Source organism: Protopterus annectens, chromosome 3.part1, assembly GCF_019279795.1.
Source record: "Protopterus annectens isolate FY-2018-M chromosome 3.part1, PAN1.0, whole genome shotgun sequence".
Lineage (NCBI taxonomy): Eukaryota > Metazoa > Chordata > Ceratodontiformes > Protopteridae > Protopterus > Protopterus annectens.
Genome location: NC_056732.1, coordinates 1,718,770,977 through 1,718,787,644, shown reverse-complemented (window position 1 = coordinate 1,718,787,644; position 16,668 = coordinate 1,718,770,977). Strand labels below are relative to the sequence as shown.

The 16,668-nt window shown below is 35.3% G+C and overlaps 1 protein-coding gene across 1 annotated transcript in view; it reads left to right on the top strand.

The window, feature by feature from the left end:
* Nucleotides 1-13,251, top strand: part of LOC122797843 (vomeronasal type-2 receptor 26-like) — an 84,619-nt gene extending 71,368 nt beyond the window's left edge. Inside the window, exon 4 of the mRNA XM_044066363.1 lies at nucleotides 12,360-13,251. Within this exon, the coding sequence (XP_043922298.1) occupies nucleotides 12,360-13,251 (892 nt within the window). The remainder of the gene's footprint in view (nucleotides 1-12,359) is intronic.
* Nucleotides 13,252-16,668: the final 3,417 nt, after the last annotated feature.

The window sequence follows — 16,668 nt, the reverse complement described above, 5'->3', positions numbered from 1 at the left end:
TACTTCTGAAGAAGGATGACGTAATAATGCTTTCACAGATTAGGGCATATAGGATTATTTTATAGAGAGGTTTCTAAGTACTGGCTAAACTATGAGATATGTCATTATTTTGATGTATTCTACTGTTAAAATATTAGGGGCAATGAAGATGGTTTTAATTTTGAGAGGAGTTTCTTAATTGTTACTGTTATATAAATGTAGAATTTGTTCTTTCTGGTGTTTATATTAGGGGTGTGGGTGTCTTGCAGCCACAGACAAGACAATGTTGAATGGCTAATGAGTAATTTAGAAGATTATACTAAGCAAAAATAAAGTGACTTTTAAATTTACTTGTGATGTCATAGCCTGAATTAGATAGAAGGAGGGGTCAGTTATGTTTTTACAAGGCTTTAGCAAATAGTTTATTGAGATCCAAAGTGTTACTGAATTTTATTTTAGGTTTGTTACATTGTCATGTCATACATCATAATACTTGGAGTGTAGTGATTACACTTCAAAACTGGGTAGAAGCTTAAAATTGTGAAGATCTTCCATAATGCAGTTTGTTACACATCCACAAGCACTGTTACAATCGGGTCTTGCACAAGAAACAGACCCAGCTGGCAAAGAGAGCAATAAAATGTGTTTCAGTCTTTAAAAGCTTTAAGAATGTCACTGTGCCACACATATAAATAAAATGTATGACAGATAGCAATAGGGATGTGAAACACTCAGGTGAAAAACATCAAGCAAAATCTGGAAGTACGAGTCTCCAAATACCAAACAGAGTTACACAGATAAAAAGCGCTTGACCAGTATAAAAATTGAAGGTCATACAGAAATAAAAAATGATAAGCATTTTCGTCCTATAAAATATAACTTTGGACTTCATTAGGGCAAAATTCAAAATAGACAGAAGTGGTTTATCTTTTATTGGGGTGACACTTCATTTCTACCTGCTGTATCTTTTAAATGTTCCTAATTTTGCAGGATATCCCTGATCTTCCCTTATATTTTTGCCCTGTCTTTCCTATAATCTTTGATTTCCTGGTAAAACACTATTACAGTTGGTCGATAATGGTACTCATTAAAGTTTCACAGGACCACAGGAAGTAGCTAGTTAATAGTACATGGTGCTAACCTTAACCCCCAGGTGTTAGTTTCATATGTGATATTTGATGTTATCCACAAGAGTTTAGTTTCCACAATAGATATTTTATTGTTAGGTGGTATCTAAAGTGACTATTCAAATGCTTTTACTTGATAGCTAGTATTATTTCTGTTTTTTTAATTTGTTATTGGAAGATTACTTTTGTACAAGGCATATCCATTTCAATATATTACAGTTACACCACCTGCTCTTTTTACTAATAAGATCAGTTTGTAGAATATTATGTGTGAGATGATTTTGTCATCTTTAATGTCTGGTTTTAACCTATCTCTGAGATGGACAGAATGTGTGTGCTTTGACATCCATGCATATAGCTTCACTGTTTTGTTGCATATGCTGCGTATATTAATGTAGCACATTTTGGTTCCCGAAAAATTGATATGACATATTGACTGTGGCTATTGACATAAATGGCTGAGAATGGGGTGGGTGCGTCCAAATTTACTTACTAAACTGAATAATGTACAGAGTTGCTTTTTCAGTTTAGTGTGGTTATGTTGAGGATGACTTTGTTTGGATTGTGTGATATAATGGTTAGAGCATTTTTCCTTATAGCATGGATTGTGTGATATAATGGTTACAGCATTTTTCCTTATAGCATGGATTGTATGATATAATGGTTAGAGTATTTTTCCTTATGGCACTGTAAATTGTGTAGGTGAATGAAGAAGAGGCTTGAAGTTGAGATCTAAAAGGAATGTGTAAGTGGAGTGTGTTGTAGCTCTGTGTTATGGCTTGGTATGTGGTACTACAAACAGACATTGTCATACCTAATGAGAAGGAGCAGGAAATATCAAAGGGATTTTTATTTATTTATATTTATGAAATGAGGTAGTGCGCTGATCAATACTGACTAATTTCAGCCTCAGCCCAGGTGAAATACATAATGATACTAATAGCAGTGGGATACACATGCATATGAGGTTTGTGCCTACATTCTATTGGGCTTTGGTGAATTCACTGAAAACAAAGTTCAAGGGTTTTGTTTTCCATGTAGAGGCTAGGCAGGAGTAAAGATGGTAGAGCTAAGATTGTTGTGGTTGGAGTTTGAAGGAGTAAAATACCTGTACTTGTTGGAATGGATAGGTACACTATACATTTAGTGAAAAAGTTATTATAGCTTACAAGTGAAAAGTGATGGCTCTCGTGCTAAAATGTAAATGGGATATAGAATTTTGATTAGTAGTTGTGGCTAAGTGGTAAAGAGGTACAAAACTGGAAGAGGAAGCTGGAGGGAATGTGTACTGTCAGTCAAGTACTGCGAGTGTTATAACTGGTGAAGACAGATAGATTTTTCATAGCAATAGTGGCACGGCTGATAAAAATGAGGTAGGGAAGGATATTGGTTTTAGGTATTAGCTAGGAGAAGGTAATATCTATTTGAATGTAGGTAGTTATAGTACAGTATAGTGGATATATTTGTTGTGGCAGTATGAAGATGCAAGGATGTTGGCCTGGTATTACATTTTTAATTATGCGAAGAAGAAAGAGTAAATCAGGTTCTAATTTTTGTGTATTCAGCAGTAAGGACCTCATAAATAGGAAGCCATAACAGGTGGTTTCAAAACAAACAAACAAACAAACAAACAAAAAAGGATTGTAGGTGCAAGGGAGCTCGCAGGATTTTTTGCAGTGGGGGTGCAAACCCAGAGCCCCGCCCACTCCTCCCATGCAGCCCTTCCCCCCACACAGCCATTTCAGTGTCCCATTACTTGGCTATTTCTTCCCAGTTGCCATACACATGGTTCAAAACTCTATGTGCATACTGTTTTATGCTTTACTTCTACAATATTACAGATATTTCGATTGAATTTACAATTTTTTAGCACAAACACTGATAGACATTTGACAATGAAAACAGACTTGGCATTAAAACGTATCTACCTTTGAAAGTCACATTAACTGAGACAGCACTGAAACCCATATTCAAAGAAAATGCATCTGCCCAAAAGTTTACCTTTGGGCTGTTTTCAAATCATTGACCCCTTGTACACATTTTAGGGCAATGTAAAAGTTCTTTAATGCAGTCAGGAAGGTGAATCAATTCTAATATATAATAATTGAATTATATCCCTTGTATAATACAGCACCACTTCATAGAATGTATTTTAAATTTAAAGTTTTGAACATTTTCACCCATTACCAACAGTTCAAAAGATAACTGCTAGAAAACCGGATATAGTGGTCCAAGAAAAGAAGACAAAAGTAGCATTGATCATTGAAATCACCACACCCAATGACTACAGTGTCTTGCATACAGAGACACATTCATAAAATATCAGGATTTGAAGGCAGAAACGAGAGTAATGTGGAAGAAAGATAGCCAGATAGTTCCAGTAGTAGTAGGGGCAACGGGTCTTATAAAAAAAGATTCCATAGTCATATTTAGATATGCTAATACATGTAACTCCATACAAATTGTCAGTTGTAATGTCAGTTGTAAATACAAAATCATGTCAATTCCTCAATATACTCTTTTAATTATGACATTATTAATCATGACGTGAGCTTTCTAGATGCAGCTGTTAGTAAAACTTTCACATTATGGGGAGCTACACAGGTATATACACAAACAACATTCTTGAATTATTTAGAAACTTTAACCCAAACACCACCCATTGAAAATACATATTCGCTATCACTTGTTACTGGCTACTATGCGTATCGCCCTTGTAAAATAAGTTAATCTTTTATTATTATTTCTCAAGTCTTGTCTCTTTTCCTTACATCTATTTCAATTATATATTTTTCTTTTATATTTCAATTATATTTTTAATCATCATTTCATTTTACTAAGAGCACCAGGGCTGTTAATGAACTGACATCCTGACGCCATGTACACACAAGTGGGGAAAAAGAGGGCTGTGAATGTATGGATGGATCAGTGCTGTTGAAAAGTCAGATCTGTGTGTCTTGTAACCTATTTTGGCTCTAAATAAAAATGAATTTAATTGACACTGTGGCCAGTTTTTGACTGCAGTTACGAAGTCTCTCAATAGGTACTTCAGCCCAAGTCAAACAGTATTAAGTGGAGTATGCCATCATCCATGCTGTTTCTCTATACCTTATGGTCTCAGTTAAATGTGTTTAATTAGAGCTTTGTGCTTGCTTGTAGGTAACGCTACTGCTCTTTACCCAAAGTGATTAAGAACTTCTATGACTTGATTGTTTTATTATATTACTGTACATTATTAAGAGCAATGCATGAGTTTGTGCTGCATTACTTTGGTAGGACACCAACTCTTGTTAAAAGTTAATATATGGATATATTATCCACCTGTTAATATCAAAATTTAATGTTATCAGTACGGCACTAGAAATACACATTTGCAATGTACTTCTGACAGCCACACTGTTTTACGATAATGTAGCCACCAGAGTTATTTCAGTGGCTGAGAACTGTTGGAAGTGCAATGTAACACACTTTAGGTTATTTGGTCTTCTATCCTGTGCTCTTATAGAAAGAACACAAAATAAAGTTGACAAAGCCGGATGACTATGTTTTATTAGTGCATTTAAACACCATTGAATGAAGTATTAAAACTGTTTTGATGGTTCATAGGTTCATAGGTAGGTACTAGGCTATTGGCCCTGGGGCCTATATAAGCCTAGCCAAATGTACCCTGGCTTTCGCCACCCAAGAAAATTATTTTCCTGTGCCACTGTCGAGCAGAGCCACAGAAGTGATCCCCGGGGTGAATTTCCTATCTCCCATCCAATCATTAAGATTTTTCTTGAAGAGTGCTAATGAGGAGCTTTGTTTGATATAGATAGGTAGTTTGTTCCAGAGTATGGTCATCACAGTTGTTGATCTGCATGACAAGCTGTTCTCTCACCCCCCCAAAAAAGAAACGTTTCACAAGTACAGGTAAACCCAAACCTCTTGGTCATCTAAACATCAAGCAACTTGTGACTGATTCCCTTCACTCTACATTATGGCAGCTTGTTATAACTTTCAGTTTTTGTATATATTCAGCACTCTGATTTCATTGGGGGTTTCATTTTGTGCAGGAAAAGAAGCACCCACAGATGCTTGGAAAGTTGGCCGCACCTGTGTCCTACCTAAGAATAACTGAGTTGCACAAATTATGGTTGGGTGGGGTGGATGATATCCCCAAACACAGTAAAGGATGCGTATGCGTAATTATGTGAGTAGAGCATTTCCATTTCCCCAGTAAAGATCCATGCAGAATTTAAATATTGCAAAAGTTTCATTATTATTATTTAAGAGAGAGAGAGAGATGTAAACATAAACAATACTGCTAGAGACAGACTTTGTAGACTCTTCTGCAAACCTGTTCACTTAATTTGTCATGGAATAAGGGTCATTGGACGGAAGGCCCATCCTGAAAACAGGATGTTAAGGGACCTTTGTAAATGCTTGTATTTCAGTGATAGCATATGAATGTTATCAGTCACAACACTGATATTATACCATGACCCCCCCCCAAAACGTGCATGCTGATTGGCCAGCGTGCACATTGTAAATCGAGTTATACTAATGGAAAAAGGTCCGGTCGCCCGAACTTTTTTCCATTAGTATAACTCTACTTTTAAAACACTGTCTCGCTATGTTAAATGGGTTTAACATAGTGAGACAGCTTTAAAATAAGCAAAGGAGATCTCCGTTGCTTATTTTAAAGCTGTCTCGCTATGCTAAACCCATTTAACATAGCGAGACAGGTTTTAAAAAAAAAGCAATGGAGAAAGCAAGATCTCCGTTGCTTTTTTTACTGTTTCGCTATGTTAAATGGGTTTAACATAGCGAGACAGTTTTAAAATAAACAACGGACATCTCCGTTGCTTATTTTAAAACTGTCTTGCTATGTTAAACCCATTTAACATAGCGAAAACAGTAAAAAAAAAAAGCAACGGAGATCTTGCTTTCTCCATTGCTTTTGCCCACAGCTCTGATACATCAGAACTGCCGTGGATGCCAGACATCTGCGGAAGGGCAGTAAACAGGCATTATACTATGCCATTATTTAAGAAAAGTAATAGTTTCTTTTCTTAAATAATGTCATGGTATAATAGCAATAACTCACTTCTGGGTGTGGGTAATGCTGTATTTACCCACGGTTGGCTTTGTTTGGTCCCTCGGGCTTCGCCCTCGGGACCAAACCACGTCAACTGTGGGTAAATCCAGCATTACCCACACCCAGGCATGGGTTATTGCTATAATACGTTTTAACTTACTTTTGAATAATGACCATATGAAAAACTAAAAATATAAACTAATTGTAATTTACTAAAGATGATAATATCAATTACAGTGCTGCCACCTTTTAAGCTAAATTTGTAGCATGTGTAATGATGACAGGCTTCTTTCAGACATGTGTTCTTTCTGTAATAGTTTGTGCAAAAGCGACCTGTTCTATAATAACTCACAGTTTTGCTTTGGGACAAAATAAGTTTTTTTTTTTTCTGTTCTTCATTAAACCTTGATATAATTATTCTCTAGTATCTATGTTGATCTAGCTATATTAATAATATTACACAGTCTACAGTTTAGTAAAAGTGTTGTTCACTTTCTGTTGAATTCAAGGATTGCTGTGGAAATATATGCTGGTGGCTTTACATGACCAAAATATATACAAACAGCACAATCTCATTTTTTTACACAATGGATCACACTTAAATGTGACTGCTTGAATAGTCAGGACTCTGGGCAGTAATTCTGAAGCTATATACTAAATGTTTAGACTTGCTCTTCGTAGAGCATTTAGACAATTATGTTTTGAAGCAGTGTGCTAAATGTCTGTTAATATCAACATTTAATGTTATCAGTATGGCACTAGAAATACACATTTTTTTCTGACAGGCTAAGAAAACAACCATAATTTAAACGTGAGCCAAGAATATGACCACCTGACTTTATGAGCCAAAATAACAGTAACAGTCCAGCCTGTTAAGCGCCGTTATGATAGCTACCTGAATGGATAGAATTCAAAATGAGTATATAAATTATTTAAGGTGAGAACTAAGAAAATCATTATCCATTCCATGGTCAATTAAAGAATACAGAGAACTGTATTCTGCCGGAGAAAAATGTACTGCTTTTTTTGTAAGTCCATAAAATACAAGAATAAGCATTACCTCAATGCAGATTACTCCCCCACTGCTGAGGAGCAGTTTCAAAGTTGTTAGCCCCACTGTATTCTATTTTAAAATTAAATTTCTCACAAAGGGTTAACTTTTACGATATCACAGTGACCGTTCTTCTCACCAAACCACCTAAAATTATGTAGATGCAGCTGGAGGACCGTTATAAAAAAAAATCATTTGACCGAAACCTCCAATCACATCCCTGATGTATTTGGCATGTTTGGTGACAGGGTTCTTTGGGAAGATGTTTTTTTTTAATCAGGTACAACTTAAAAGGGGCCGGGCATGCGTCCCTGCCTAAATCCATCATTTTCTTAAATTAAGAAAATTCAGGGGGGTGCAAGTGCACCCCCTTGCACCTGCCTGCTGGTGCCCTTGTGTAGGTGAAAGAGGGAAGAAGGTAAATATTTGAATCCTAGAAGGTTTGCACTCACTTTTGTGACATGGCTATGTGCTAAAAGTTATGTAAGAGCAGATTGTGGGAGACTGCTACTAACAGTTTTAGTTTGCTATTAACTGATGATGCTCTTGGATCTGTTAGAGGATTTTTAGGTAGAGTACATGCTGGAAGTTGTATAGGTGCAATTGGTTAATAGTCTATAGTGCAAATGTGAAAAAAAGTATTTAACGTGTGTCTGCAGTAGTATGATTTGTAAAATGCAAAGAAAGTGAAGCACAGAATAGATTTACAGATGGTCCCTAATAGGTATATGTGTAATGTTCCAGGGGTGGCTAGGGTTGGGGATAGGTGGCTAGAGACTGATGTCCTATCAGTGGGTCAGCAGCATGACTCAATCCATGTGTGAATGTGCGGACTATCAAAGTGCATTCAACCTGCCCTTGGTAAGAATGTTGGACTCTCAGTTAAATGTGTGAAAGTAGTAATGCACTGTTATAAAAAAGGTCCCATAAAGCCATGTGTACATAGTCACATCGCAATAGGGGCTGCTATTTCAGTGTTGTGGTTGTGTGAGCAATACCATAAAAATAGTAAGGAGGACAGATGCCCTGCAGTGCTGCATCCTGGCACCTGAATAAGTATGGAGGAAGGCAGTCTGTGAGCCTTGCTGTCAGCTTTCTAATCTGACTTGCCTTGTCTAGAGGGAAGGTAGTGGAGTGGTCACTGGTAAACAGAAATATAGTAAGCCACTAAGTCTTAGTAATTCTGTACCTAATCCTAGTAAGGGGAGTCAGTCTAACAAATATACTTGCTAGAATAAATCAGGCAGGAATGTATTTATAGTAGAGTGTTACAGTCATATGTTTGCTAAAAGCAACATGTTCAATGACACATCTTGTGCACTGAAACTAATTAGCACTGTCAGAGCTTCACTTGGGAAGTGCTGTGTCTGCAAAATCCACCCAATATTGCTAGGGGTAAGGTGTGCTAAGAGCAGGTGTCTATGGAACCTAGAGGAAACAGAACCAGAGTCTGTAGGTGAACAGATAAATACTAACCTAGAGGTGAACAGATAAATACTAACCTAGAGGTGAACAGATAAATACTAACCTAGGTTTAGAATACTGAAACGTAACATTTATTTGCTAGAGAATGGGAGTTGTCATGCAAATGTAATCATCATACAAATGTAAGTATTAAGAAAGTGTACAGCAGAAGGAAAATTGTGGGAATGTGAAGATGAAATGCTTTTGACCTTGCAGACGAAAAAGAACACCATTTGCAACACAGCAGCAATTGTCTTTGCTGACAACAAATATTGACAGATACATAATATAACATTAGACTATATTGCTTTTTTTTCCCTCTAGACTGACACCAAAGTCAAAAAGAGCTGAGAATATAATGTTTTGCCTTTGCTGCTACCAAAGGTAGAAAAGGGTGCAAACAAGTCTTATTTTTAGAGACTGTATGTTCTCATTAAAACAGTGTTCTTCAGTGAAGTAATAGTCTTTGTAATTTTTTTTACTTTTTAAATCTGTCAGTTTGTAACTGCTGTGACAAACAGCTTTTGATAATATGTATTGGATATTTAATTCTAAATTATTAATCATAAAGGCATAAGGGGGAAGATGTGACATGCAGTATGTGACTTTATATCTAATTATTTTTTCCCAAAGATACCGGTCCTATTGCTACAGGTTGCTGACAGTTTTCTAGTGCTTGTTTGAATTTATCATCCTGCCTATGTTAAATTTATTCAGCCTCTGAGTAATGACGTCATTAACATCAGAGATGTTTGGCAAGACATCTTAAGTGTCCGTTAAATGGTGATTGCTTGGATTTCGTAAAGTGATAATTAAGTAATCATCTGAAACATCATGACCCATACACAGAGACTGAATGGCCAAAAAAATGGACATACATATACAAGTCTGGGATGGCCATTTCCTGCATTATTCCCTTTTGTCTGAGGTATGGTGATCTCAGAGTTAGCATACATAAGTTTGGGAGGCATCTGGGGTGCATGGGGGCTGTTCCCCTGCAATAAAAGAAGTTTAAAGGGGCAGGGGTGTGGGAGCTCAGCCAGAATATTCTTTATACTTGCATGCTCTGAGGGTATGTTTCAGAGCATGCTCAGTTTCATTTTTTTTTTTTTATTTTGTGTAGATGTTAATGGCAACAACATTTGGGTCTTTAGATGTTTTTAATGTCACCTATCTCTCTCTCTCTCTCTCTATATATATATATATATATATATATATATGTGTGTGTGTGTGTGTGTGTGTGTGTGTATATATATATATGTATATATATATATATATATATATATATATATATATATATATATATAAAATATATAAATGTCTGTGTATGTGAGTGTGTGTGTGTGTCTCTCTCTCTCTCTCTCTCTCTATATATATATATATATATATATATATTTATATATATAAGGGTCTACTTTGATTCACTGAAATCTCATTTCACTGAATTTCAATTCACCCTCAAAAATATCGCTGAAAGCTGAAATCACTGAAAACTCATTTCCCTGAATCACATTTCACTGAATGTAAGTACTATTGGGCAAATAAAGCGTATATGACCTTTTCCCCCACTGTAGTGCGATCCTGGAGTTAGTATATATATTTTTGGGGGGGTGAGGGGAGTAGTCCCCCATCTACTTAGCTTTTATATTTATGAATCTCATTTCATTAAAACCTAACAATATAAAATCAAAAGTAGGTGGGGGACTACACCCCCAGTGTGGGGACTGTGTTCCTCACACACCCCTAACTATATATACTAACTCCAAAATCACACTACAGTGGGGAAAAGGGCATATATGTTTTATTTGCCCAACAGTACTTACATTCAGTAAAATGTGATTCAGTGAAATGTGTTTTCAGTGATTTGAGCTTTCAGCGATGTGGTGTGAGTGTTTTGAAATTCAGTGAAATAAGTTTTCAGTGAATCAAAGCAGACCCGTATATAAACATATTCATATACATACATATACAAACAAGTGTGTGTAGGTGTGGGTGGGGGTCTAGATATACGTATATATATATATATATATATATATATATATATATATATATATATATATATATATATATATATATGGTTCTAGGACTATTCACTGAAAGCACATTTCACTGAAACTCAAATGGCTGTGCACAAATAACTGAAAGCACAATTAACTGAAACAGATTTCACTGAAAGTTATATATGGCTTTTTCCCCATTGTAGTGCGACCCTGGAGTTAGTATATATAGTAAAGGGGGTGTGGGGGGCATAGCCCCCCACGTAGTTTGGATATATATTAAGTTTAGAAAAGACTAATTTATTGAAATTGCAATTATCCATGTGCATAGTTCAAAATATTTAAAATAGGTGGGGGGCTACGCCTCCACACCCCCCAATGTGGAGGGCGGTGCCCCCCACACCCCCCCCCTTACTATATATTCTAACTCCAGGGTCGCACTACAGTGGGGAAAAGGCCATATATAACTTTCAGTGAAATGTGTTTCAGTGAATTGTGTTTTCAGTGAATTGAGCTTTCAGTGAATTGTGCACAGTCAAATGTGTTTCAGTGAAATGTGCTTTCAGTGAATAGTCCTAGACCCATATATAAAGATATAGATATAGATACAGATATATATAGATAGATGTAAAATATTTCTATCCATATATAGATGCACTTCTTTTCGCTGAATTTAATTAAGTCAACCACTGCTGTGTTGACACACTTTGGCCGACAAAACATGCTGGTCAACAGTTGCATGAGACTGTACAGTCCCCAGAGTTGAGGAATATGCCCTTTACCTAGGAATTTTGCAGTACCGGAATTAGACTAAATAAATAAACAAACAAATAATTAGAGGTGTTGGGGGGGCACAGCCCCTCACATGGGGATACAGGGGCTTGCTTCTCCTGTAAACAAAACACATTATAAAATTTGTTTGCTGTAAGTTTATACCTCTCAGCACACATAATGGCAGGTTGGCATTATTTTTTTCAGTCTTTATGCATCAACGTTGGAACATCAGTATTTGGGAGTTGCAGTGACAGTAAGTACTTCTCTTTCACTCTCTCTCTCTACTTTCTCTCTCTCTCTCTCTCTCTCTATATATATATATATATATATATATATATATATATATATATACCCCTTTGCTGTGATTCTGATTTTTAAATCCATTCTGATATATATTTGGCTATGTTATCAGAATGCATGTTTAGCTTAAGATTAAGTTGTTTTATTCATTTGTTAATTGGGTAAGCCCACCTGACACGACACAAGTGTTGCTTTATAGGGATGACCCAGGTAAGCTGTCTGATTAAGAGGTCTGGTCCAAGTCACATAATATGCAAATGGGAAGTTGAATGAATAAAACTCTGTACCCTTGATTGACTATAGGAAACAGGTCATTAGCAGCTCACAGCCTTACTAACTTCCACAATGTTTCTGTGCTTGTATAGCTAATCTTATATTAATTTGAATATTAGTTTCAGTAAACCACCTATATCTTGTTGCTGCATTAGATACTATATCAAGGATTTTTGATTTCATGTAGAACTGTTTCCTAAGTCTTACAACTGAGAAAGGGTCTCCAGCTATCAAGATTTAGACCTATCCACTTACCAAAAAAAAACCTATAAAAATCTAAATACATTTGATAAACTTTCTCTTTCAGGTGCCAGTGATTGTATTAAGTGTTCTGAATTTCTCTGGTCAGATGTCAAGAGAGAAAAGTGTCTTCCTAAAGTCATCGACTTCCTTGCATTTGAAGACTCACTGGGCGCATCCCTAGCAGGTCTGGCAGTTGTTGGTTCCTTTGTTACTGTATCTGTTCTGTGTATTTTCGTTAAATTCCAGGATACCCCAGTAGTTAAAGCCAACAACCAGGAACTCAGTTATATTCTGCTCATCTCACTCACCCTGTGCTTTCTTTGTTCATTGATATTCATTGGACATCCCATGAGAACTACCTGCCTTCTCCGACAGCCAGCCTTTGGTATTGTATTTTCTGTATGCATTTCTTCTGTCCTAGCCAAAACTGTAATTGTTGTTATTGCCTTTAATGCTACTAAACCATCCAGCAATCTAAAGAATCGGGTGGGGTCAAGGAAGATACCCAGCTCCATCATTGTTTCTAGTTCCATGCTGCAAATTATTATATGTATAATCTGGTTGTCTTCTGCTACCCCTTACCCTCAGAACAATATGAACTCTGTACCTGGGAAAATAATAACTGAGTGTAATGAAGGTTCTGCTGTTATGTTCTACTGCATGCTGGGATACCTGGGACTCTTAGCTGGAATTTGTTTTGTTGTTGCATTCCTTGCAAGAAATCTGCCAGATCGATTTAATGAAGCTAAATACATTACATTTAGCATGTTTGTATTCATTAGTGTCTGGTTATCGTTTATCCCAGCATATCTGAGCACCAGAGGGAAGAACACAATTGCAGTGGAGATCTTTGCCATCTTGACTTCTAGTGCAGGATTGCTTGTTTGTATATTTATCCCAAAATGCTACATTATTTTGCTTAGACCTGACATGAATTTAAAAGAAAAAGTAACGGGAAAATAAGACAATGCAGTCTAATAATAAAACTTTGCATCCTCTTACAAAATATGTAATCTTAATCTGAAGTTATCTCATGTTGATTTTCCCTGACTTATTATAACTGTAAATATTTTTGCTGTAAAGACTATTTCAAGCTGTTTTACACACCAGCAGGGGTCACACCTACTATTAAAACCATTATACCATATGCTGTTTGAAATAATTTTATTTTTAAACACGTAAGCTAACAGACAACAAATAAAGACATTAAACAGATATCCTACCAAGAGTTCTATAGTTGCTGCTAAGATATATAAGAAAGAATCACTGCCCACCTAGATGAAGAGCAAATATTGTTTAATTTAGTTAACAACTTTTTCATCAGCCTTATAACTGAAATGTGTTTTGTCAATAATGCATCTTTCAAAATTGAATTTGCTCACTATACTCACAGGTAAAGAAGTCTGACTCAGTAATTTTATGTTGTGCTTTATAATAATTAATGTCAGTCTTTTGCTATGCGATATTTAAATTTGTTTTTTGATGTATCGACTGTCATATGCTGGTGGTAAAATGCTGTGCTGCATTTATAATTTAAATATTTTAATTATTGCTTGTTGCTCTTCCTTCCCGTTACTGCTTGCACATGTTGAGATCAAACCATGAGCTGGATTCTTTTCAATGATGGGAAATAAGTGTTATATATGTGTGTACTTGTGTGTGTGTGTGTGTGTGTGTGTGTGTGTGTGTGTGTGTGTGTGTGTGTGTGTGTGTGTGTGTGTGTGTGTGTGTGCGCTTCTGTGTGAGTGTAGTTGTGCGCGTGTGCATGCACGCACATGTATATGTGAGCGTAGTTTTGTGAGTGTGTGTGTGTGTGTGTGTGTGTGTGTGTGTGTGTGTGTGTGTGTGTGTGTGCGCGCTTGTGCGCTTCTGTGTGAGTGTAGTTGTGTGCATGTGTGTGTGCACGCATGTCTGTGTGAATGTAGTTTTGTGTGTGTGTGTATGTGAGTGTGTGTGTGTGTGTGTGTGTGTGTGTGTGTGTGTGTGAGTGCATGTGTGTGTGTGTGTTTGTATGTGCATATGTGTGTGCGTGGTGTGTGTTTGTGTATGTGTGATTATCTTTTTTACTGAATTTCATTGTGACATTCACCAGGTCACAGAATGGCCAGAATCTTGCTTACATGCACAGTAAAAGACATCATCTATTTACTAATATCATTTGAGGACATGTTAATCTATATCCCATATTATCGAAACCTATATTGTCAAGTGACAACATCTCATAAATTAGTTTAGTAGATTCTACAATCTGAGTATACTGTTATCAATGTTTGGGTCACAATATTGTCACATCGGTCATTCCACTTCTGTGTTTTCCAGAAAGAAACAGAGCTGGAAAAAAAATCTGTATGAAAGTGAATGAGGAATGAAGACAGTGTGTGTGAGATAGATAGAGAGAGAGAGAGAGAGAGAGAGAGAGAGAGAGACCAAGAGAGAAATACCTGCAGTACACAAAAAACATGACTGCCATAAGAAAAAAAAAACGAATGCCTGACATATGAACTAGGAAGACAGAATGTATATACTCCTAACATTAGTGGGGTCATACAAGAAAGGAAACCTACTGACTGAGTTCATCTGACTGACATCTCAACCCACTCCAGATACTGACTGGGATTTATAAATGCTTGCTCATTGCATTAAGCTTTTGTGCACGACAAACAGGGAGGTCATGATTCATGAAGCAGCAACACATATTGCAGCTGGCCAGAAAACAAGTGTTAGCAGCCGTATATGCTAATGACCATAAAATGAGCCGAGCTATATGCAAATGAAGCAAACAAACATGCAGAGCAATTCAGAAAGTTAGAAAATATGTGCTTTAACCCTGATTATGCTGGAATACAGCCACAACAATACTTTCAAAAGCATTAGGGGTTGCTGTAGCCATTGTAGACATATATGTGCAACAAGCTTTGATAGAAGATGTAGTTGCTGAACATGACAGATGCCGACCTTGAATGTGGAGAGTATCTAGGCCATGTTTGATATACTGTACCATAGATTACAAATGAAGAAAATGCAAAAAGAAACAAAAAAAAGCCCTTAAAAAACATTAAAACAAATTCAGGCAAACAAACACAAAAAAACTGCATTGTAACCAAATAGAGGCTAACAAGCCTAATAAAAAACAAACCAAATTTATAATAACCGATCATAACATAAATGAATTTCTAAAGGACTCTTTTTAAAAGTGTTTACACATTGTCATTAACTTAAAAAGTTTTAATAATTATCTAATTGTTTAAACAATTATTAATTATAATATATAATTTAAAAAATTCATATATAAAAAAATTATTAATAAATAAATATATAATTTAATTAAAAAATAAAAATAATATTGTGTAAAAAATTAAAATATGTTTTAATTCAAAAATATAATTAAAAATGTTAAATGGTGATAAATTCTAAAAACAATAAACATAAAAAATAAAGATAAGAAAAAGGTTAAAATAAATCAGATAAAAGAAAAATTAAAATGGATAAAAAATAGGAAAAAGTATGGAAAAAAATAAACAAAACATTAGGAAAAAAAAATTAAAAAAGTCTAGCAAAAAAATAATAAGATAATGGTGAAAATTTGTATATTGAATGTTAAAACATTATATTTGAATTCTAAGATCTAATTACTATATTGATATTCTAATATTCTCTTTCCATTGTAATTCTACTCCCCTCCCTAATGGTTTTTGGAATTTAATCGCTTCCCCATGAACGCTTACAAGCAAATTAAATGGACACAAAGCTATGTCTAAATATTTCACATTTATTATTCCTCGTCTGCTTTCGTGTGATAAAGCTTCCCTGAGCTGCATAGCTCTATATACATATTATACTGAGCAGACACAGAGAGCAAATATTCTTTTGTTTTTCATATATTTGCAGTTTCTCATTGTTTATCCAGTATTTGTTGTATCTAATAACAAAATGAGCTCCATGTCCGCTAAAGTTAAATTTGTTGTTTTATCCAGTTTTGTTTCCCACCACTGTTTTTTTTTACATGTCCTTTTACTCCATTTGCGCTAGTCACTTGTAATTTTTTTTCTCTTCTAAATGTTTTCTTTCTTTTTTTTACTATCTTTTTTTTATCAAATGAGTTATTGGTGATAAAATTTATATTTTTATTAAAAATATCTGATTTTATAGAAAAAACTTGTGATTGATAAAAAAAAAATATTAAAAGAAAATAAAATTCTAGGTTCCTAAAAGAAACATGCAAAGGAATTAATACAAATTTGTCCAGAAAATTAAAAAGAACCTTTCTTATAACTAATCTTTCTAGAAAAACTATAAGTCTATTAAAAAATTAAATCAGATTCTTATAAAGGTAATTTATAAAATTGGCTTTATCAGAAAATGAAAAAGAAAAGAAATTAT